General features: G+C 43.1%; 1 protein-coding gene across 3 annotated transcripts in view; it reads left to right on the top strand.

The window, feature by feature from the left end:
* The window catches only part of LOC109761644 (protein HASTY 1), a 35,260-nt gene extending 13,877 nt beyond the window's left edge, over positions 1–21,383 (top strand). Inside the window, exons 17-40 of one of the 3 annotated variants that reach the window (XM_045235148.2) lie at positions 278–528; positions 634–738; positions 1,783–1,886; positions 2,009–2,303; positions 2,576–2,775; positions 5,238–5,708; positions 5,786–6,101; positions 6,803–6,952; positions 7,065–7,145; positions 7,992–8,108; positions 8,201–8,290; positions 8,358–8,453; positions 8,517–8,576; positions 8,666–8,728; positions 8,797–8,883; positions 11,668–11,766; positions 11,869–11,937; positions 12,203–12,277; positions 12,523–12,603; positions 12,677–12,766; positions 12,841–12,900; positions 12,973–13,014; positions 13,093–13,158; positions 20,994–21,383. In XM_045235148.2, the coding sequence (XP_045091083.1) occupies positions 278–528; positions 634–738; positions 1,783–1,886; positions 2,009–2,303; positions 2,576–2,775; positions 5,238–5,708; positions 5,786–6,101; positions 6,803–6,952; positions 7,065–7,145; positions 7,992–8,108; positions 8,201–8,290; positions 8,358–8,453; positions 8,517–8,576; positions 8,666–8,728; positions 8,797–8,883; positions 11,668–11,766; positions 11,869–11,937; positions 12,203–12,277; positions 12,523–12,603; positions 12,677–12,766; positions 12,841–12,900; positions 12,973–13,014; positions 13,093–13,158; positions 20,994–21,035 (3,110 nt within the window). In that variant the 3' untranslated portion in view covers positions 21,036–21,383. Of the gene's footprint in view, positions 1–277; positions 529–633; positions 739–1,782; positions 1,887–2,008; positions 2,304–2,575; positions 2,776–5,237; positions 5,709–5,785; positions 6,102–6,802; positions 6,953–7,064; positions 7,146–7,991; positions 8,109–8,200; positions 8,291–8,346; positions 8,454–8,516; positions 8,596–8,665; positions 8,729–8,796; positions 8,884–11,667; positions 11,767–11,868; positions 11,938–12,202; positions 12,278–12,522; positions 12,604–12,676; positions 12,767–12,840; positions 12,901–12,972; positions 13,015–13,092; positions 13,159–20,993 lie in introns of those variants that run through there. The other 2 variants (XR_006672508.2, XM_045235149.2) reach the window with 2 other exon arrangements.
* Positions 21,384–24,451: the final 3,068 nt, after the last annotated feature.

The following is a 24,451-nucleotide window of genomic DNA, read 5'->3' as shown; positions in this document are numbered from 1 at the left end:
ACTATAAGAAGTTCTAGCTTTGTTTGGAACGGAGGGAGTAGTTATGGAGAGAGTATGTTGAATTTTTTGTTGCTGAAAAAACAGAAAATAATGGTGTGGAAGTCTTGCATGTGCTGGAAAATGGAATGTGGATGGCTTGCATGTGCTCGAAACTTGGATCACCTGCTTAGATATATAGGGTGTTGCGTTCTTTTTGTTACTATGGTATACATATTGAATATCTATGCATAGTTGTCAAATGTGTCTGCTCTTTTCTTATATTTTTCCCCTTATGTAGGGGGAGATGGGAGTCAAGACAGACGCACTATTGACCCCTTCTGTAGAGGCAAGAGTTCGAGCCTAAGTTCTGAATCTGAAATTAATGCTGGAAGTTCTAGCAGCTGTTCTCTACCTCGTACTCCTTTAATTGGGGAATCTTATTGTTCTCTTCCTACACAAAGGCAAGTGCCTCATATGAATCGGGAACTTCAAAATTCTTCTACTTCTGTGAAGCAAGTGGTCAATGACACCGATAAATCAAGATTGGAGGTGAGGCTTCCTTAAATGAACTCGTTACCACACAAGTACTGTGCGTGATACCGTACCTAACCATCAAAAATATATGTTTATAAATTGTTGCCTATCTTCCATCAGGCCCTGGCTGTTAACAATCTTGATGATCAAGAATACGATCCTGTTCAGGGTAGTGCTACTAGTAATTTGGAAAGATCCACCGAGTCTTTTGTGCCAAAATGGCTGGTAAGTGTCGTGTTATTCTCTCCATTTTCTTATTGTTTGCCCCCCACATATTTGGACTTGTGGTTTTGCCGAACTACCTCTTCTAAAGTTCAAGTGATTCTTAAAACATTTGTTTTCGGAGTTACGATAATACACTTGTCCTGTAGGTTTTTTTTAATTATGAAACTGTATGATTGTGATTTGACCTACCTTGTACTCCCTCTGTCCCATAATTCTTGTCGTGGTTTTAGTTCAAATGGAACGGAGGGGGTAAATATATATGATTGTAATGCACCATCATCACAGTATCGGAATTTGGACTTATTGTAGCCTGGTTTGTAGGAGTTAGACTGGAGCTAGTTAGGCTGTGTACATGCACTGTAACAGTTTTTTTTGGTTGAATATGGTGTATGTGCGGGAATTGTGATTGGTTTAAAGGCTAAATAACTGAATTAGTTTTGTGTGGACCCTGATATTTATCAATTTACAGATGGGCACATTGCACTTTGGTTTCCACCTTATCTAGCCTCACCATGTGCACTCTTTTATATTTTCCCATTGACTTGGCTCCAGCCGACCTTGCCACGTGATAGGCCAGATGCCAAATCCATCTTGCCAACTAAACAATGCACTCTAGCATTAAACATGTACCCAGGCTAAATCATGCTCAACCGGTAGATGATGGGTTGACAATGGCCATTGAGGAGAGAACTAGCAATGGAGAGGTGGAAGAAGCCCCAAATAGGGACAAAAATAAACATCTAATTTTAGTGCTAGCATAGGTAAGAGGAATAGGGAAGCTAACGGAAGGGATGGAGCCCAAGTGGAGAGATTGCTGTCCTCGAGCAGTCAAACATTGCAGAGTTTAGGAGAGTGGGAAAGTTTTATTTTTCTTTGAATATCCTGAATCTTGTGGGTTTCAGCACTAGCCTGCCCAACTTGTTTGGTTCACATCGTAGCTTATGTTTCACTTTGAGGGTTGGATACTGAAAGTAGCCATTGTAGCTTGCTATGCTGCTCTAGGGATTTACATTCCTGACTGTTCTAGTATCATCGATGGTGCAGGGTAAGTTTAAAGTAACGCCAGGCTATCAAGGAAAGGCCAAGCTACTTCTTTGGGAGCATAATCTCCTGTCTGAAGCATTCATCAGTGTGACGGCCTGCCCTGGGTACATTGGCAATAACATCATTTTGGAATTCCATGTTGTTGTATTAAGTGCGCTAAGTTATAAAGTTCACTCACTACAGCTAATCATGATGCAAAACATAGTTTATGCCTTTTGTCTGTCAGGATTGAATGCAAGAAGCAGTTGCTTATGTCTCTGTTGAACCCTTTGAACAAAATTTGGACCCAGCCAGAGTGGGATGAAGAATACATGAGTTATGCATATCGTCTACCTGGCCTTCTTTGCAATGATCAGTTTATGAAGACAATATGTTTGTTGGTAGAGTCATTTGAGGAGGAGATCAAAGGAAGCAAAATTGAACATTCTACGGGAACACAGGAAAAATGCCGTCCAACATCAACTACCAATTATCTGTACTCATCTACCTTTCCACAACTAATGCTTGCCCTGCTCTTACGGGTAAATAACTACCCCCAACACTTCATTCCTTGCAGATTGTGATAGTAGACCCCCCATAGAATTTTTAGGATTTTTTCAGGCAGTAACTAGGAAAATCACTTCTGTTTTTAAACCAGTATTGCAGAGATGTATCTACATGGGCGACACAACTAGTGGTATTTTTTGGGGTCTCCCTCTGTTCAAATGCTTGTGGAAACTACCATATTTTACATTGCTATTTTTCATGTTTTATTGTGATTATGTAGTTACAGTGTCTCTCACATTTACTTCAGATCCTTCATTTTATACACATGGCTTGGATGGATCACTCTGCGTATGATCTGCCAGAAATTGTTAGAAGAGCTAAACTCATGAGTACCATGGAGATATCCACTTTTCTAGCGGAGAATAATACTTTACCTGACAATGATGGAGTCGACGCTATTAGGGTGGATGCTATCGGAACATGCTTGCGTAAAATTCGAGAGACTGGGTAAGTCTGCTGCTTCACACCTGTTTGTCAAACCGATTCTATTATTTCTAGAGATATATGTTTTGAAAGAATTGTATTCCGGTTGCATTAGTGATATTCACCCTTTCCATATTGTGAAGTCGTGCATTTTATGTTAAAACAACAACAGTAACAAAGCCTTTCAGTCCCAAACAAGTTGGGGCACGTGGATAGCTAACTTCCACGCACCCCTGTCCAGCTAAATCTTTGGTGATATTCCAGTCCTTCGTATCTCTCTTTACGGACTCCTCCCATATTAAGTCTGGTCTACCCCGACCTCTCTTGACATGCTGGCGTTTCTGGAGGCTTGCGCTCTATATGCCCAAACCATCTCAGACAATGTTGCACAAGCTTCTCTATCGGTTCTATCTGTATGTTGACAAGTCATTGCCGCGCCTGATAAAATCTTGTGCGATGTATAACCAGCCCAGCAGCGATACTCAGAGCTTTCAGTATACCTTGACAAGCTATTGCTCTGAGTTTACATGGAGGGCCGGGTGTACTTTTGATCAGTCAAAATATACTGAACACTCTTGACAAGTCATTGCTGCGCCTGATAAAATCTTGTGCGATGTTAGTTTTTTCTTTTCACGAATACGCATTATTGAGTATCATTCCATTGATAGGTAGGGGAGAAGGGCTACTCTCCGTGGCGTACACAAGATGGCGACACCAAGAGCGCTGGTTGAGCAGGGAGGGAGGTTGCTCAGCCTCATAGTGCTAGCTTCAGGTTACAGGAATTAATCGATCTAAGCCTTTGGCTCTGGCTCGAGCCCAGAGCCATGTGCGGCGCACGCCGTCGAAAAGGGCCGTGTTGCGGTCCTTCCTGAAATGTGACTAGGGGTTGCTTAGTTCCTTAATAATTTGGGGATAGCTTTCTTTGGGGATAGTTCTTTTGCTTAGATTTATGGTTGCTTAGTTCCTTAATAATTTGGACTAGGGGTTAAGTGGTATAGATCAATTATTAACTCTAGGAACAGTAAGCATCCGTTAACTCACTCGATGACAAGAAATGTGGCTTCTTCCAAATGTTCGTTAAATTTTATTTGATTGCACATGCTGGAAGTGTTGAAGCCTGATTGTGTATCATGAAATGTGGAATTTCATGTGAGTATTGATTTTGGTGGGATCAAGACGAGACTGCTTGGACGCGGTTATTAAATATCTTATGCAATTTAATCAATTGCTGTAGTTTTTTACTGCTTTCTTCAGAAAGATTTGAGACTTTATAGCAGTTTTGAAGATAATAATTAATACCCAAACAGAATTGCTAATGCTGTGAAGTTTCTTGTGCTACCACCACTCTACCTTGCTTCTTTTGAAGTGTGTCCAGTGCTGGTAATACTTTCCTTAAAATATGAAATCTTATCCGAAACTGCTCCACACACGACAAAGTGTGGACGATCTATGGACGTTTAAGAATCCAGCAGCCGGTGCAGGGGAAGAGGAAGAGATTCCCCGGCTGGATTTAATCATCGTTCCCCAATCATCTGATTTTTGTTGTCCGCATAGCACTGTTCATCTTATCTGCATATTGCATTTTGTCCCACCGAAAGAAGTGCACACAAGTAGACCGCATATTCGTCAAATTCCTCACTGTTTGGAAATGTAGTAACCAAATCCAGTTTTCTAGTAAACCCTCTTGTCCACTAATGTAAGATGTTTTGGGAGTTCAATTTAAACTGCCAAAACACTAATGTAATACGTTTTGGCAGTTCAAATTGAACGGCCAAAACGTCTTACATTAGCAGGATGTGGCTGGAAACTGAACTTAATGTTTCATGCATGGATTTTGATGTGTTAGTAGTGCCCTTGCTTCTTTTGGAGTGCCGCTTGCTGTATGCAATCATGCATCGCTTTTCTTCCAATTAAACTAGATGATAACCTGTGCGTTGCTACGGAGATTGGTTGTAACATTTTTTGATGAAATTTAAATGAAAATTAAAATAGATATAATATATTGTATTTGATTATTATATAGTTGTAAACCTATATAGAACATGAGTAACATTTCTCATGCATGTTGAGAGATATAATTAGTGTTACTGATGAGATGGCATGTTGGGATGTGTGCATGTTGAGAGAGAATATAAATACCATTTCCCATGCATGTTAAGAGAAAATATTAGTGACGTGATGAGGTGACATGTGTGCATGTTGAGAGAATTAAGATACTGGGGATCAACTATTTAGTTATATAGGATATCTTCATTCCGGACCCGATCCTTTCTTAAGTGGCCTATCCATTCCAGCATGCGCATCTCTGCTACACCTAGCTGTTGGACATGTCGCCTTTTAGTTGGCCAACATGTTCATTTATGTTCAGATCACTATTTAATACCCTGCAGTGGAGGTTCTAATGTGCCAGATGACACTGAACTGCTTCCCTCTGATCTTTCAATTGTCTGTGTGTTTGAAAGATGTTGTTTTGTATAATGTTGCAGGTACAATGTCATAGGCTTGTGCGCGAATGTTGGAAGATCAATTTTCGAACTGGACAGTTCTCTTTTCAACCACGCTCTTGTAGCGGATATAAGCATCATGGAATTTGATCATTTGGGGAAACTTATACAGCTCACCTTCATTCCATTAGTCAGATATTGCCCTCGAGAACGTTGGGATGAATGGGTGCTGTTGTTGTTGGAATATTTATTTTTCTACTGTGAAGATATCTTTCGTTATGCGTGGCTCAGTCTTATACACGAGGGCCGAGCTAAAGTACCAGCTTTCTTTGGTGATCTATATGGACCAGAAGAAAAACTCAAGAAATTAGAAGTGGAGCTACTGATTAAGTTCACTCGTTCTGTATCTTCTTTGCTCAAGGTCTTAGCATCAGAAGAACTTAATAGCGGCCTTCCGGATTTGAATTGTCCAAAGTCTGACTTGAAATCCATATCTTCCAGCTCTCTTATGGGGTATGAACGTCATTCAGTTGTGTTTTCTGTGTGTGATCACTTCACAATTACTTACTGCTTAGCAATGCTTCTTGTAGGTATCTTTTACTTCACAATTGCTTTGGGAGGTTTAGTATGTACTTGTTTGGGTGTTTGGTGGATTATCAATCAGCTAAGGAAGCACTACCCTTTTTTCATGCATTGATCCGCCTTGCCGTTGCTACTGATGATGAGAGACTAAAACAGTTTATTCTGAATGAAATGCTTCCAACTCTTGTCCGGTTTGATGATAGGAGTCCCCCAAGTGGAATCTCACGGTTAAAATCGGAGTCAAATTCAGGCATAGAAGTGAGTTCTATGAAGGATATTGTTTGCCTTTGTCAGGAAATATACAACGTTTACTTACAAAATCAGGCAAGTTATGAATGTAGCTCCTCCTATTATATACTTGTAATTTGTTGTGATCTCAAGGGTTCAAGCCATATGTGCACTCAAATCAATACAAAATGTGTGTTATGGAAATTTTCTGTCCTGTTTTCGTAAACAGCAGGTCCAAATTCTGTGTCTGTAACTGCTTTTGATAAGTTATGAATGTAAACTGCTTTCATACCTTGCCTGAGTCTGTAAATTTGATGGTTACAAGGTCTACTTTTAACAGTGACATGCCATGACTGCTTTTGTATTCATTGTTATCTAGCTGAGTACTGTTTGCTGATGGACCAATTCTTTGAGATGGTTCGGAGTAAACTGCGTTAAATCAAATAGCATATTGACATTTCTCGGTGATTGTTATACTTCTAGTCCAAAATGTATTACATTATTATTGGCATGAGATGCAACGTAATGATGTCTGAGTGATCATGTGGATAATAATCCATGAGAGCACTGTAGTAACAAAGCAATTTGGTTGCTAGTCCTGGATTTTCCATTTAGCTCCCTATAGTATGATTGGCCTTAGCTGCGAGATACTTTTGTAAAGCTTAACTTAAATCACGAGCATATAGGTATTTATGTTGATTTGGTATGCTGGCATTAGCCTTTTCTTTTTTAGGCAAAGCTCGGTTCAGTCAAACACTGTAAGTGAATTCTGCTATGATGCATGTATTTTTTACCAGGTTACTATGACGAATGGCGAAATGGCAGACAGAAAAACCTGTGCGGATGGATTCATCGATTGGCTCAATAAGGAATTGAAGGATCTTCATTATCGTGCGTCTTTGCCTGCTCCAGATATTTTCCCAAAGCACGTTGTGTGGAATTGGGAGGTGAGTTATCTTGTTTTTCTTATATTTTATGTCTCACATTCAAAGAAGTTACTCGGCTTACTTCTAGTGCTTATTTTTCTTCCCAATATGTTCCCTTTTATGCTTTGCGCAGTTCAACGAAGAATTTGACAGATATTTTCCTACCTATATGGAAATGTTGCATGAGGTGGATACAATGAATGACTGTCTGGAGGTAAATTTTTGCTCCATCATGTGATATTTATTTATTAAGCACATACTATCCAATGTTGAATAAAATGCTTAGCTGTGTCTTACCATGTAGTCAACGAAACTTGTTTTCTGGTGTCCATACACATGTTTTGTTTGCCTTCTATGACTAACTAGATTCCATCGTGTTTCTTGTGGTTCCATGGCGTCCTATTGTGCCAATCGAAGTCAACCATATGAACAAATGCAAATATTGTGATTTTTTAAACTTAAGGAGGCACGCAGCCTGTTGCATGTATGTGCTTGCAAGAATCAATTTTTTGGGAGGCAAAGATTCTTTTTAGTGGGTATTTATTTTTAATTTTTAATTTATTTTATCGCCTTTTTTAGCTGTTGTTTGCTATTTTCAAAATTCCACAAATTCCTCTAGAGATAGAGCTGGAAAAAACTTGTTTGATTTCTGATACAGTCATTTCAAATTAAAACAAATTCCTCTAGAGATAGAGCTGGAAAAAGAAGGGCGGGCCTGGCGCAGTAGTAGTCTCTCCACTTGTGGCCTGGAGGTCCTGAGTTTGAACCAGCCTCCGTGCAGAATTATTATGCAAGGGTAAGGCTGTCTAGAAATTCCTTTTCCCAGACCCCACCTTGTTTGGGAGCTTTCAGCACTGGGTACGCCCTTATAGAGCTGGAAAAAAACTTGTTAGATTACTGATACAACCAGAAAAGCCTTGGGTGTTACCTTTAGGAGTTGCCTTCGAAAGCCTTGTTTTGTACAACATAACTTTAGTGGGGATTTAAGAACACTACAATTTTTCTGACTTCATATTTTGTTAGTAAAACTGTAAGTTGCACTAATGAACTAATTTTGCAGCATAAATTTTTAAATGGTGATGCTCTTCTTGAGAGATTGAATCCAGAGTTTAAGGCAAAGTATGCCATTAACAGCTTGCAACATCCTCATTTGCGAATCATGTCCCGTATGCTACAGGTGAGTACTGTATTCTTGATAACCTTCAGCTTGCAATATGCGCATGCATTTTCTTCCTGTTTCATGTTAGTTTTTTTTTTGTTGTTTTTAAGAGAAAGGAGTATGATGTATGCTATCGGCGACGTACTGAAGAGATCTACGATTTTTTGGTCGAACTTATCAATTTGAAACCTTACGTTAAGGTATTTGGCCTGGTCCTTACTTTTCTGTAACAGGGGCATCCCTAACTTGATCTTAGATCATTTACAGCAAACTGATTGTTCGGATGATGTTATGGATCGTCTTGTGGAAAGCTGTCAACCACAATCTGATCTTTGGCGAAGTTATGCACTAAGGGCAGTTGATGTAAGTATTAGTTTACTCTGTGATCCATTTAACGGAAGGTTGGACTGACTATCTCTCTTGTAGATTTTCCTTGATTCGTTGTTGATTTTCTGGGAGCCTCAGTTTCATCCCTTGATACGTGAGGTTATTATGATGTCTTAAAGTTGTTTCATATGTTTCCTAGATTACTTTTTGTCGCCTATGTTGCAAGCTAAAAAACTGACATTTTCTAGCGCCACAAGGAGCAACTGCTAATAAGTGCCCGTGAGTTAGCTGAAGGGTGTGCAATTATTGAGGTTTGTGCATTAATTTTCTTTTTTGGGGGGCGTGGCCAGAACTTCATTAATCTAGTTCCTTCTCACAGCCACTGGAACCTGACCCTGATGATTTCTTGGCGCACTTGCGGCCATATGCATCGGTATACTTTGAGAGTAAGAAGGAACAGTTTGGGGTACGCCATCACTATTTTTAATTGTATTTCCCCATCCCCAAAGTTGTATCCATGCATATTTTAAATCCAAACTGTGTTATGTGCACTGATATTCTAATAGATTTAGCATTATTGTTGACGAGATGGTCAGATAGTACAATAAATGTGTCATGGATAACTAGAACTGTGTAACACAATTATGTACTCCCTCCGTGCTTGAAAAGAAGGCTTACACATTTTGATTGAAGTTCAACAGTGCCAAGTTTGACCAAGTTTATACAAAAACTACAATACCAAATTAGTATAACTGAATACACAATAAAATATACTTTCATTTTTGAACTCTTAATGAAAGTATATTTTATTGTGTATTCAGTTATACTAATTTGGTATTGTATTTTTTGTATAAAATATACTTTCATATTATACCTATCTAGTATTGTTGTTGTTGTTGATAGTTTTTCCTATAAACTTGGTCAAACTTTGCGCCTTTTGACCGTAGGCAAAACTTGTATGCCTTCTTCCTTCTTTTCAAGCATGGAGGGAGTACCTATTAAGCTAGTAACTGAGGAGCTGTTACATGCAAGCACAGGGCTATACACATAGCTATTGTATAACATTTGGTGTGCACATGCTCATATGTGGAAGATTGTATCTAAAACTAGCATATGACGTGAATGCATGCAATTGTTGACTCGTTGTGAACAGAACTATGAGTTCTCTTTTGTTGTGTATATGTTGTAGTTCATCAGTAGACTTGTTGGTTCAACTTGTTATACACTTCTGCCAGCTGACAAGCTTTGATTGTTTAAATGGTTGAACATACTTATAAGATTTTATTTTTGGGGGATCAACCTGCGTAGACTTAGTGAAGTCCGGCATAAGCCACTTCATTGTAATATAGTATATCACAAACAGAGATGGAGGAATGTCAGAGTTGTTAATTTACCTGTTGGTGTCATCTAGCATCAGTGTTACAGTGGTACTTGTATGGTGTCTTGATAAAATATAAGTATTATTCAAGGCAAAGAAGCCAGAGAAAACAGCCTAGTCCAATTTTTCTGCCAAAAGTGAGATTCAGGATCCTTCAGAAAATTATACATTAGCTTTTAGTTAAGCTCTGAATTCTGTTTCACTAAACTCAGTTTATGTTCTGTTTGAGGTTTATAAGCTTGACTGCTGAAGGTGCAAGCTTACAAAAGTTACTGCCTTAAGCTTAGGGGTGTTTCGTTAGGCTTAGTTTTGGCTTATAAGCCAGGAAAACACCTATTTATAAGCTTTTGCCCTTTTTCTTCTTCTCGAATGATGCAGGGGAGCTGCGTGTTGTTTCATTAAGAAGAAAGGAATAAAGTACTCCCTCCGTCCGAAAATACTTGTCATCAAAATGAATAAAAGGGGATGTATCTAGATGTATTTTAGTTCTAGATACATTTCCTTTTGTCCATTTTGATGACAAGTTTTTTCGGACGGAGGGAGTACAAAGGAGAGGCTGACAGGCCTGCTCCCAGAACATACAAAAAAGCAGTTGCGCCACACACAGAAGAACAGCGACCACTATCACACACTACCCCAAGGTGGACTAAGTGTCCAGGGTAAGCGACCACAGGAGCAATTTGTGGAGTGCTGCAGCTCCAGCAAAGCACAACAAACGACTTTCACTAGCCACCACTTGTAAAACCATATGAATACAAGGGTTTGCTCTCTCAGCACACAAGCATTTTGGTGCTTTCATAATTCCCAGGCAACCAGAATGATGAGGGACTTAAGACCTTTCCTCATCTCTTTAGGAGAGCCCTCTTGATTACACTGCACCGTCACCTGGAGAAAAAAGTTGCACCAGGTTGGGGGGCAGTAGCTGATATACCAACTTTTGGAGAACCAGCATCCAGACTTGCCATGAGACACACAAGAAACCAGGATGTGCTGAATTTCTTCTTCTTGATCACACAAAGGTCAAGCAGCAGAGTGTGGCAGCCCATGCTTAGATAACCAATCAGCTGTCCAGCAGCATTTCTTGACAGCCCACCAGATGAAAAATCAAAGCAGCAGAGCCCAAGATTTCCAAATCCTTTTCCAGGCGCAAACTCGATGGATCCCAGAGAGCAACCATCGTAGGTGGACTTACTGGTATAGGAGCCTGATTGAGTTAGGCGCCATTTGTGCTGATTCGGCACATCATGGTGTAAGACAAGGTTGTCAACCATATCCCAAATTTGAAGATATTTGACAATAACTTGCACAATTAATGCTCCCTTAATGTCAGTCACCTATCTTCGGTTGGTACGAGCTTGAGCCAGCGTCACCAATTAATGTCTTGTTTGAGAATTAAGAGAACAAATTAGGACCAACTCCGCCACTGTTTTTAGCTTGCAACCAGCAGTCAGACCAGAACTTGGTCGGTCTCAACATTGTCGATAATGCATTCAACAGCCACTCGCCCACTCCAAATAAGGCCCGGGCGTTGTGTGGATCTTGAACTGGCAAACTATCCCAGGGCTGAGCTGGTTTGCCCCTATGTCATACGGAGTATAATTCTCTTGAAATTCAGTTGTAAAAATGGCGTGTTCTTGCTTTTCGACCTACTCCTGTATTCTCTGGCCTATCATTTATCACTTTAAAATACAACTAAATGGGAACCTATAATTTCAAAAAATGGTAATCTATATTCACTTATTCAGCCTTATATTCTGTACCTTCATTGTTGTTACCATCTCAGGACTACTAAATTTTGACTTGTTGGTGCTTTAGCTCTTTTAACTTGGTCACCTTCTAGTCTGTATTAACTTGGGAGGTCCTTTTTTCCAGTATTATACAGCGAAAAAACAAGTACGTCTGCATGAAGAGTTCGATAATTATTTGGCTACATGCACATGGGATGATGCTATTGACTTGTCTTCTTTCATGGTAGAACATCATTTTCTGTTGTTGGAAATGTTTCACTATATGGCTCGACACATCTATCTATTAATTTCCTTATGCATTGTTTGTATGCTGACTTTTTTTCAGGAAAGTGCTCGTAGAGATGATGAGAAGTTTGCAGAACTGGATCCTGATCTTGCCAAAATGTCCTTTGAGGTACTTGTTACTTCACATGAATTCCTTGGTCGATTTTATACTCTTCTACTTCCGTTCCTAAATATAAGTCTTTTTAGAGATTTCAATAAGGACTACATACAGATGTATATAGACATATTTTAGAGTGTAGATTCACTCATTTTGCTCCGTATGTAGTCCGCATTGGAATCTCTAAAAAGACTTATATTTAGGAACAGAGGGAGTACTTATGTTTTTGATGATTATGTTACAAATTATTCTCCTACACATTTTTACTCTTTTATAGCGGATGACCAATATTGCTGAGCGGAAACACAAAATGAACTCTTACACTCAGAGTTTGAGAGATCTTAATGATGAGGTATGGAAACCTGTTCTGTATTTTCAACTTAACTTTTCAGAGAGGTTAGGTGTAGTCTTCTCTCCCTGGTGATGCTTGTCCTACTTCTCAATAATAATTTAATACAATTCTTCTAGCAAAAAAAAAAGACTACACCTAACTCTGAACAATTCATGGTTCAGACTTTGCATCACCATGGTTTAGAATTTTCAGAGAGTATAATCTAATGCTGAGTTGAACCATGTATTTACATTGAAAAATTCCAGGTGAAAGGTCAACTTGCAAGCTTGATGGATTTGCTGGATGAAGAAGGCTTTTTCAGTACTGATGATTCTTCTATTGATTGGGTACTTTGCTTATTTATAACTGTTATATTTAATTCCATATTTCGTATGTTGACATTTTTTTTTCCTTTTGAAGGATAAAGAATCATTTAAGAAATTATTGGATCAATTTAATGCTTTGACTGGGCATTGCTTTGATGGATGTTATGCAATCCAAGCAATAATGGTATACTTCTTTTGCTATCTCTGTTTTCTCATATTACATGGTTGATTAGGGCCATTCTTTTTCTCGAATATCAGGATCTTCAAAAATTCTTACCAAGAAAAGATGATGACACATGTCATGACGCTGTTAAAATGGTAGGCTTCCTCCTAAAGGTCAATTATAACTCATTGTATTCATGGAAATTATTCATCGTCAACTTTTGACAGGTTGATTATGCAAACGAGGTGTGGAAGGCAAATCTTGAGCATGTATGTTGAAGTATAATATCTTGCTATAACTTTGGGACTATTGTGTTGTTGTGTTCACTATTTTGTTTGCTTCTTCAGTTTTGGAGGGACACAAGGCATTATGAACATAAATACTACGACATGCTTAGACAACCTCTTGAGAAGGTGAGCATTTTTTAAATCCTCGTGCACTGTACCTGGAACATTTGTTGTATGAAGTATAACTATAGCACGTAAGCTGCCACATAATGAACCTGATCCCACGTTGCAGCCACTCCTATCTTTAGCTTTGTCCTCCCTTGATCTCTGCCCATTCCTTCCTATATCCAGAACTGCCTCGTTGTTGTTGGCCTACCACCTTTAGTGACCTGACTCCGCCTCATGCCACGCCACCAAACTTATTTTTGTCATTTGTTATCATAACTACTCCCTCTGTCCCATAATATAAGAGCGCTTTTGACACTATATTAGTGTAAAAAAGTTCTTATATTATGGGACAGAGGGAGTACATATTAAGCAGCATGGGCAGATCCAGAGTTGGGGCTATGGAGGCTTTGCACCCACAAACGTTTTTGCAATATATTCTTTTACTAGTGCACATGTATATCATAATACTAATCTTGGTGCGTCTAAATATGCCAAAACTTTAAGCCCACAGAAATATAGAATTAGGGTTTACAAACATCATATAATCCAGAATGCAGTCCAAAGCCTCCCAACCAATATCTAAATAATACAAACATCATATAACTGAGAATGCAGTCCAAAGCCTCCATGCAGTATCTAAATAAATCTGAGACACTTCCACTAGAAAACGGAGACACGAGCGGTAAGCTGGATCACGAACAATCTAAAAAATAAGTCATGAACTCAGGAATGGCGTTGGTGGCGAGATGCCCAGAGCGACTGAGCGAGCACACGGAGTAATGAAGGGTTAGGTCAGTGAGGCTGTGATTGGAGTTAGAGAGCCGTGGGCTACATAAGGTCGCGCGTTGTTGCTTGGCTCGAGCGCGTGGCTACTGTGTATTTGCATTGTACATTGGAGAAATCTTCAAATCACGCGGCGTGGCTGATATCTCGGGATGCATCGACTACCCACTCCATCGTCAGATCGCCCAATCAGGAATTAATGATTTCTCTTGGGCACGTGCTGGTCCCTATTCATCGTTCCTTTCTCTGATTTTTTGGAAGTGTGGTCCCCCTATGTCCTGTAGGTTGATTCTTTTGCATGCTTTTGACCTCCACCGCTCCGCATCCTACTCTCTCCATTCCAATGAATAAGGCGTGCACACATTTCAAAATTGAACTTTGACCATAAATTAGAACAACCAAATGGGGGTTATATGTGAAAAAAATGGTATACTGAATTTATATTCAAAAGAAGTTTCCAATGGTATACTTGTTAAGTCACAAAAAATATATATTACTTGTCTAGTTTATGGTCAAAGTTGGATTTTGGAATGCAGGAGCTAAACAATACAAATACAAAAACAATACTGATAGGGTGACCTTATGTGAAACCTAAAAATATAGGGAGTTCTTAGCAAAAAGGCCACAAGCGCATGGACTTGGGTCTTGGCAGGTCTGGTGCCCGTTGTATGTGATAGGCCGACATTTAGGGTCCCTTCGGGGTCCAACTGATCCAACTGGCTCTGGTTGCTTCGTCGAGCCAGGTCTCAAGGTGTAGCGCCTCCTTGCGTGTTTCCTCAAGCTCTATCAGTGGTGGAGGGATGAAGCCCTCCTCGCGCAACGAGGTGTTGCTAGAGGCTGCGGTGCTTGTGCTCGTTTGCGAGCTTGATTGTCGTCGGCGGCAATGCGTTCGTAGAAGTGGCAATGACCCTCAAGTGTAGGGAGATGACAGTGTGTCGGTAGAGACAAATATTCGCACCGGCTTGTAGGGGCCACTTGGTCCCACGTTCGTCGCGAGCTCGTTCCTTCGTCGGTTCATGGCGGTTCATGGTGATGGTTGTGATGCGCGCACGGCCTCCTCTGTTTGCACACTGGATACAGTTTGTACCCGTGCACTAGGCAGCAGGCCATCCGCTATGCGGCAGGATCAAGGCTTGGTGGCGTTTTTTGCATCCAGCGATGGGGCGCTCAATCCAGCCGTTAACCATAGGTTGAGGTCTCTGGCCCTTGCACTCATTGGGGCGGCGTGGCGGTCATTGCGAGGATGTCCAGTGGTATAGTGGCGCTGTCCATAACACAGCGTGGTGGCTGCAACCACTGTGACGCATAATTGTTGAGGTGAAGCACCCCAACAATGGTGGACGAAGCAACGACAATGTCAAGCGATGGTGGCGATCCTCCATGAGAAGGCGGAGAAAGAGATGTGAGAAACAACATCTCATCGGCGTAGTTTCTTCTACCTCGATGGAGTGTGATGATAACGTGTTTTGTATCCAGTGTAGTTAGGAAGAGTAATAACACTATGAAAGGAACAATAATTCTCTTTTGATGATGATAATGTGTTACAAGTAGAAACGACGACGATGATGATAATGTCTTGGAAGTAGAAACGATGAGAGAATAAACTAATGATGTAATGTAAACAATGTGTAATCCTTAATGATGAATTGAGGTATTTATAGTGTTACAAGAGATGCAAGCAAATTAGGAACCACTTGATTGTTCCATAAGCATGAGTTAACCATTGATTTCCAAACAACCCTCCTAATCAATGCTTATCTTTGCGAGCAACATCATCTTGATACAGGTTAAAAAACATGTGGGGAGAAGTATGAGGAGAAAAGTGTCTTCATATGTTGCTAAAACCACTTCAAACCTACGAAAACATGGATAAAATGATACAACATATAAGAGTTATTGTCTTGATAATTCGTGTAAGAAAAGCTTAGAGCATCTCCAGCCGTTGGCCCCCCCAGGAGGCATAAAAATCGCAGCCTGGGGGCGAGCCGGCGGTATAATCGGCTCTGGGGGCGGTTGGGCACCCAACTGTCGCCCCCAGGCACCGATGTCGGCCAGGTTTTCGGCCCGATATCGGCGAGAATCGGCCCATATTCGGCGTGGTTCGGCGTGAATTCTCAACATAAATAATTCTTTTATCACATAGTTCATCATAGAAAATCAATGGAAATCAAATAGTTCAACAAATAGTGCAACAACAAATAGTTAAATACAAATTATATTGTTCAAAAATAAAAACTCATGTTTCATCACACGTCGAGCTAGGCGTCGCCCTTGATCCTCCATAGATGCTCCACCAGATCCTGCTGCAGTTGTTGATGCACCTGTGGGTCTCGGATCTCCTAACGCATGTTGAGGTAGGCAGCCCAGGTCGCCGGTAGCTGGTGATCAACTTCGGCAAGAGGACCCTGCCTGTAGTATGGTTCAGTGTCGAACACTGGCTCTTCCTGCTCGCTCTCAATGATCATGTTGTGCATGATGACACAGCAAGCCATGATCTCCCACATTTGATCTTTCGACCAGGTCTGAGCAGGGTGCCGGACAACAGCAAATCGAGATTGGAGCACACCAAATGCCCGCTCGACATCCTTCCTGCAAGCCTTCTGAACCTTGGCAAAGTAGGACTTCTTGCCTCCTGGCACAGCGTTTGAGATAGTCTTCACAAATGTCGACCATCTCGGATAGATGCCATCAGCTAGGTAGTACCCCTTGTTGTAGTGCTGCCCATTGACCTCGAAGTTTACCGGAGGAGAATGACCTTCAACAAGCTTGGCAAAGACAGGGGAGCACTACATCACGTTGATGTCATTGTGAGTTCTTGGCATACCAAAGAAGGAGTGCCAAATCTAGAGGTCCTGTGTGGCCACCGCCTCAAGTACCACACTGCAACCGCCTTTGGCGCCTTTGTACATCCCCTGCCAAGCAAATGGGCAGTTCTTCCATTTCCAATGCATGCAGTCGATGCTTCCAAGCATTCCAGGAAATCCTCTTGCTGCATTCTGTGCTAGGATCCGAGCAGTGTCTTCCGCATTGGGTGTTTCACAAGTATTGCGGTCCAAACATTGCCACCACTGCCCTGCAGAACTTGTGGTGGACTCGGCCATGCGCCCATAGTCGTCGAGTGAATCACCGGGAGCTCCGTATGCAAGCATCCTCAGCGCTGTCGTGCACTTCTGGATTGAGGTGAATCCAAGTTTGCTGGTGCAATCCTTCTTGCACTTGAAGTAGCTGTCGAACTTCTGGATGGAATTCACAATCCTGAGGAAAAGCTTTCGGCTCATCCGATAACAGCTTTGAAATACTTTGTCGCCGTGCAGTGGAGCGTCGGCGAAGTAGTCGGAGTAGAGCATGCAGTAGCCTTCCAGACGATGCCGGTTCTTTGCTTTCATCCGCCCCGGCGCCAAGCCACCTCGCTGCGGCTTTTCATTACTCGCGAGTAGGCCGGCGAGGGCGGTGAGGACCATGGGATGTTCCTCTTCCTGGACGTCGGCATCGGCTTCCTCCTCCAGCAGCTCGGCGAGCGCCTCCTCATCGTCCGAGTCCATTGCCGAGCAGGCAAATCGAATCTGGACGATTGGCTTGACTTTTCGCCCGGCGGTGTGGGCCAGGCGTGTTTTTCCCTTGCGCCGGAGCCCCCGAGCGCCCCCAATGCGCCGGGATTTGTTATTTGCGAAAACGCTCATCTGGTAAATGATGCCGTGAAAATCCTCCTCTCCCAATTCCGCCGCGGTCCCTATCATCCCCCGACCATCTTTGTCAATCGTCCTCTCCCTTTGCCATGGCGTCCTCTCCCGGCTACGAGCGCGGGGCTACGGATTCATTGCGGTGATTTTTTTTTGCGAAACGCTCGTGTAGTAGATGGTACCGTGAAAATCCTCCCCCAATTCCGCCGTGCTCCTCCATCGTTGGCTGACCACCTCTGTCAGCCATCCTCTCCCTTTGCTGTGGAGTCCTTTCTCAGCTACGAGCGTGGAGCCATGGATTCGCTGGCTGGCAGCGAGAGGAAGATGGAGGAGGGCAGCGGTGGTGCTGTTTCCTTCAGGTCGTTCTCTCTCGCTCGAGCGGCAAACATGCAGTGTAGTTCTTGGCGACGGCGAAAGAGGTCTGCCGGCGGCGGCTGCTTGAGGAGGGCGCACACCGCTTCTTCAGGAACCGGAAGAATTACAATGGCGTCGCGATGAACCAAGCTGACAGTGCGCAAGATGAGGCTCTGAGGCTCTGCAACTCTGCCATTCGCTAAGGCAGCCAAGGACGTTGAGTCATGGCCCTGATGCTCTTTGCCGGCCCCGCTCCACCATGCCTCGATAGTAGCAGTTTGGTGTGTACGCGCAGCGGTGGTGTGCTCTGTCCGTGCATGCCTGGTGTGTGCTGCACGACGGCTTGCCTAACGGATGGATTGGTACTGATGATATGAAAATCCTTTAGATGGTAATTTTAGCTGAAGATGTCACGGGAGGGCAGGAAATGCAAGATCTCCATGTAGCTTTAGTACCAACCTGTTGCATCAAAAACTGGAATTGTGCATGCCTACCTGCCAGCGCTTTGCCCTCGCGGAGGTCCTCCATGTTGGCGCCTCGACAACCTTTGTCTTCATTGCTGTCGTCGCAGCTGCCTTCTTTTTGACAACCCTGCCAAAGCCACATCCACGAGGAGCTTCTTCCTGCCCTCCTAGTGCGCCGTGATGCGATTGGGGAGCTTTGGCATGCGTTTCCTCCTTAGAGGCCCCAACGATGGTCATGAGAGCTACCTCTTTGTTCTTTGATTCGCTGGACCTGATCCCTGCTCATCGTTGACAACCTCTTCCTGGGCTAAGATGCAGCGTGGCGCGCCCTTGCCTCGATCTGGAACGGCACATCTGGCATGGCAGCAAGCAATCAAGCTACCACATACTAATTGGCCTCGGAGCTGATGAGCATCCCTCTACAACGGCTGCGACGGTGCACTCTAAAGTAGTAGTTAGAGGCCCTGCGGCTTTGTCTTGTCCGACAGGACGACGGACGACGCAGGCGCCAACGCCAAGCATGGAGTCCTTGATTGGCACGACACCAGGACAACATCCAGCGCATCCGGCTGCAGCGACCAGCGAGTCCCGGGCACGGACGTTAGCCTCATGGGTGCAAGCGAAGTGTTCGATTGAATGATCATCATGTACTACACATACGTGGACGTTCAATCGGTCAAGCAGTATGCCACATTGGCAGAATGCAGAGCCAAAGCGTGTGCAGTGACCATCGATGAATGTTTATTGACCGTATTTTGGGTATTCCTGAGTTTAGTGACCGAAGTGAAATTTGAGGGCGAGTCCAATGACCTCTAGTGAATTTATCTCGCAAGGTAGCACTCAATAGATATGTCATATATACTTCTTTGAAAAACCCCGGTGGGGAAAATAAAAAGTCGGGCATATGTATTGTAGAGATATTACCCCATTAAAAGCCTAGATGAGAACCTAGAGAGTAAACTCAAAAAGGAAAAAAGAGTGCAATATGGTGTATGAACAGGTTAATTAGAGAGTGACTCCCCTGATCCCTGCAAATCATGAAGTTGTCGTATACCAATTTCATGAACATATTTATGGAATGTTGAATATGGAAGGGACTTGGTGAATAAATCTGCAAGGTTGTCACATGATCTTGTTTGCCCATTCTGTAACCTGGTTGAATGCGAGCAACACTAGGAACATTATCTTAGATATACTGGATGGTTGGTGATTCAGTACTCAGTACTATCAACCCCACGTACAGAATTCAAGTGTTGTAGTTCAGAATGATTGGTGGATATAGCCAATAGGAACTCTTTAGGAGACTTACATGAGATGCCTCTTACACCAAGTAGGAAACAAAGCGTGTCTGCGATTGAACATCCACGAGAGTTTTGGCTGGATATGACTTGTCCATATTGAATTTTTTGCTTGTGCTGTTACAGAATATACTTTGATCGCAGGAGTGAAATGCTATGGTGTAAAAGGAATGTACCAAAAGTTCATCTTATGAAAGATACCTATAAACTGTAAATTCATTTTAAAAATAACCAACCTAGAACCATTCATTAATTTCCAAAACAACCAGCTTGGAAACAGTGGAATCCGGCATTATTTAGCTAAACACAGCGTACGATATACTCGATCAATGGACTGGAGGATCACACTAACCTGCAACGAAGGGTCGGTACCATGGATATGCAGGAGTTACAACTAATGCCACACAACGCTATGTAGACAACTTGGTGTACCGTAATACATGTGTGAAGTTGCTTGAGTTTTGATCCCAAGCAAAATTGCTATTACCCAGATCCTTCTCAAAGTCCTGTCTTAGGATGATCACATGCTTTGTCAATAACTCGCGCGTTGTCAAATGATGTTAAATCATCAACACACTGAGATATTGCAAAATCCTGTCGAGGATTTCTTGATGAACATACATGGGCAATTATTATTATAGGGAGTGACCTTTTGTATAAGGAACTCAGTAAGTCGGTTGGACCAAATCCATTCCGACTAATTGAAGACATAGAGTGACTTCAACAGTTTACACAACATATGTTGCGATCTGCGTTTGTGAGGAATCTATATGACTTAATCAAGTGACATAAAGATATGTGGTCACTAACATTTGCTAATTAAATCCTAGCACAATCTACTTTTTGTGGGTAGTAAGCAGTGTGAGGCACTCAGTGCTGGTGCCACCAAAAACTTAGAATTATAGGAGGGAGTGTACTGGTGAGGGGGTGGGTGATGAGGAAAAGGCGGCCCAGTGGATTTGGTTAGGTCATAAAATAAGGGAGTGGGTGATGAGGACAAGGCCGCCCGGTGGATTTGGTTAGAACATAAAATTAGTACTTGCTTGTTGATCAAAGTTGAATCTCGTAGGTACCTTATATTTAAAACGAATGGGACATGGATGAAAGGGTGCAGATCCACAAGATTTAGGACTAGTGGCCAAAAAATGGGGCCTTCTCTAAGCGATCTATTTTCTTGTTGAATTCTGGCACTGCGAGTTATGCTCTGTCAGGTTATACAAATTATTGTTCTTCATCTGTTTGTTTATTTATTTGTACTGCACCTTTTTGTACAGGTGTTTAAATCAAGCGAGTCTGTATCAATGAGACCCACGTAATAGGATCACATCAACTGCAGATATCAGATTCTGGGGAAACCAGATCGAGCAACACAAGCTCAGGGCAGAAGATGCTATCAATTTTCATGGCACACCCTTTTTAGCTATGTGTTCTTTTAGAGCATCTTTTTCATGTGGCGTTTAACATGCTGCTCTGGGGATGGATTGAATTATGCGAAAAGTTGTGTTGCTGGATGATCACCTAATAGTTCGGAGTGTTCGCACGGATGCCTCTGGATCTTTATTAGTAGTAATATACAGTAGTTTTTTTTAGCATCTTGTGAGAAGTTAGTGATAGAGGAGTTTGTTGTATCTGTATTTCATCCACGGAAAAAGAGGCTTGGGCAACATGTCATGTGTACATGTGGGCTATGCATTTCCGTTGCAGTACCACACATTCCCTCGGTGGAACTTAAGGCCATGGAGGAAGGACTAACCCTGGCCTTGCACTGGACTCATCTGCCGCTGGTGGTGGAAAGTGACTGCATGGAGGCACTGGAATTGTTATAGCCATCGAGTCCAAATACCTCTCATTCGTGAGCTTAGAACGGAAAGAAAGCTTCAGGCAGAGAAGGGTAGACCATGACACAAATGCCGTGAGTAGCATCTAAAACCAAGACACTCACTGCAGTGTGATCACTGCCCAGACAGTAGAGAATAAATAACCACTCAATCGGACCCTTCCCTACTTTGTCCCAGTAATCCTCATATCCACACCATATACAGGGAGGAATGGACCACATTTTTCTTTTTTTATTCTTTCTTTTCTCTCTTTCCAACGACCACATGGCCGTGGCGAGCGTCTGCTTGTTGCCCATTCGCCGCCCACTGGGCAGTCGCCGAGCTCCTCCACAACATCGTGGACAGTCGGTATGCATCCGATGCATGACCATATTTACATGTTCGTTGCATTTTGTGTCCTCTATTACATTGTGGCCTTCACTTTCATTTTGCAGGCATTCAACTCTTTGGAAGCCTTCAAGGACCAACATGGCGGCAAACCATTCACCATCACCCATTGTTGGACGATCATCAAAGATTTCCTCAAGTTTAAAGATCAACAACCGCCCAAAAGAGGAGGGTCATTGGCCGTTGTTCAGCACGAGGGAGGGAAGTAGCCAAGAGGCAAGACCGATTCCAAGGTGGACGAGAAGCGTGGTGCGGCGTCGTTCCCCTTGCAAGAAACTTGGCAAGGCATGATGACCCAAAAGGAAGCAGAGGATGAGAGGAAGCGTCAAGAAAAAGAGGAGCAAGTGAAGGCCTACATCAATCTCAAAACGAAGAAGCTCGAGATGGAGGGGGCCGTCAAAAGGAGGAAGCTCGAGATTGAGGCGACCAACACGAACACCAAAGCAAAAGAGGTGGCGCTAGCTTTGACGATGATCCACTGCGAGCTGAGTTGTCTCCAGCTAAAGAAGGCACCGGCGTAAAGATAGGCGAGTCCGCGGTCGAACAAGGCAATTAGCTTGAAGTCTGCGTAATTCGCATGTCGTGTGGGCACTTGGCAGATTACAATCTTCTGCAAAACAAGGTCCGTCCAACTGACGTGGTAATCTAGATGACTTGGACCGCGATGGCAAAACTCTATATAATCCAACGGAGGAAGGATAATCTCATGGGAGGTCTTGAAGTTCACGAGCATCAACTTTTTACCGTCTTCTCTGAAGGCAGCCATCCAGTGGGAGTTCATGCCGACCCAGTACATACTTGCCAAGAAGTTTCGGGCGATGGTGATCGGATCGAAGTCGAGGGAAATGATGTACGGCAACCCACTACATACCTGCAAAGAAGTTTCGGCTAATGGAGATCGGATTAAAGTCGAGGGGCATCATGTATGCCTCCGTATCATGGTGAGCCAATCTCGCAAGACCAGATAGCAGCAAGCAGGGTGTCTTGAAAAGCTTAGGCCTCGCTTCGACGATGGCCATGTGCATGTCCCTCGAGCATGCAGCCAGCCGCGGGGCGCTCAACATATCCATACACGAACAACAGAGGTCGAGGATGTCACTGGGGAGATTGCTCCAATCGCGGCTCATATGGATGCTGTGCGGTTCGCGTTCGGCCATGGTGGAGCTTGGAAGGTGGGGTTTTTTTGGGGGCTTGATTTACGGGGGAGAAGGCTGTCGGTGCTGGAGCGGCTAGCGAGGGAATAGTGGTACTGGGGGAGGCGAGCGAGGCGACGGTACACGGGGGCACAGTGAGATGGAGACGGAAACGGAGATGGAGATGGAGTGGTGCTATGGGAGGGGAGAGGGAGACGAGGCGAGGCATGCCAATGTGCTGTACAACGGCGGTGATAGACTGCACAGTTCACAGGGTGAGGCTGACTTTGGTAACCCGAACACGCCGCGTGGACTAGTGTCAGGCGCAGGGTGTTGTCACTTCACTGTGAGGACCGGATGAATAGTATTTTGACCATCAAGTGTACCACGGTTGTACTACTACTACTACTACTACTACTACTACTACTACTACTACTAGTAGGAACATGAGTACTCCAGTATTGTATAGCGGAAATAGGTCTCCCGTGCTAGCATGCCTGTTCACTTCATCCTCCATGTATCATCCATATTGCGAGCAGAACCAAATTCTCGTGCATGCGGAAGCGTGAAGATGGGCCTTTGATGAGGATAACCGTGTACTCCCTCCGTCTAGATGAGCGCAACATAGGTGGCTGTAGATTGGACGAGAAAGAGCACCGGGACGAGCAAAACTTCCAACCACGACACTGTTACAAATGGAAGCAAAATCAGCAATTAATACGTAGTTATATGGATGCCTTTTCAGCTCTCCAAGCAGGCCCAATCAACGCCCTGCCGTGATGCATGCAGTGGTCCTTCTGGTGCATCAAGGACGGCATGCAGATCGTTCCACACTTGAGAAAAGGAAAAATGGAAAGGTAGAATGCGGCAACAGAGGAACAGCACGCTGGCTAACGAGGCTGGGAGGGGATCGAGCAGGAAGTTAATGCTCCACGCCTAAAGGTTTTGGGAAAACCTGATTTTCATAAGGTGACTTACTCACCTAGACGGAGGTAGTATTCCTTAACCAGAGAATGTTGTGTCTCCCACTCACGTGCCAATATCCATCTGAACCAGCTACGACACATTTTTTTATCTGTCTGCATAGGTCCCACCTATCAGGAAGGATGGGCACGTACACGAACAGGTACGACTCCTCAGTCTACCCGCATAGCCTTTTCGTTTAGTCTACCTAGCCGTCTAATCAGCTGCCTGCACGCCACTTCTCCCATTTACTTCTCCATCGGGAACCGATTTTCCTCGGCTTCTTCACCTCCCCTTCATCTTCATTTTCATCCAAACCCCATTGCGTTCACATTGTTTTAACATCTTTAAATAATCATCTACTACTTCAATTAGACTAGCCATCTAATCCTAATTCTCCAAACCATAGCC

The sequence above is a fragment of the Aegilops tauschii genome, chromosome 3, assembly GCF_002575655.3.
Source record: "Aegilops tauschii subsp. strangulata cultivar AL8/78 chromosome 3, Aet v6.0, whole genome shotgun sequence".
NCBI lineage: Eukaryota > Viridiplantae > Streptophyta > Magnoliopsida > Poales > Poaceae > Aegilops > Aegilops tauschii.
Note: the sequence above shows the minus strand (reverse complement) of the source record. Positions and strands in the feature narration are given on the sequence as shown.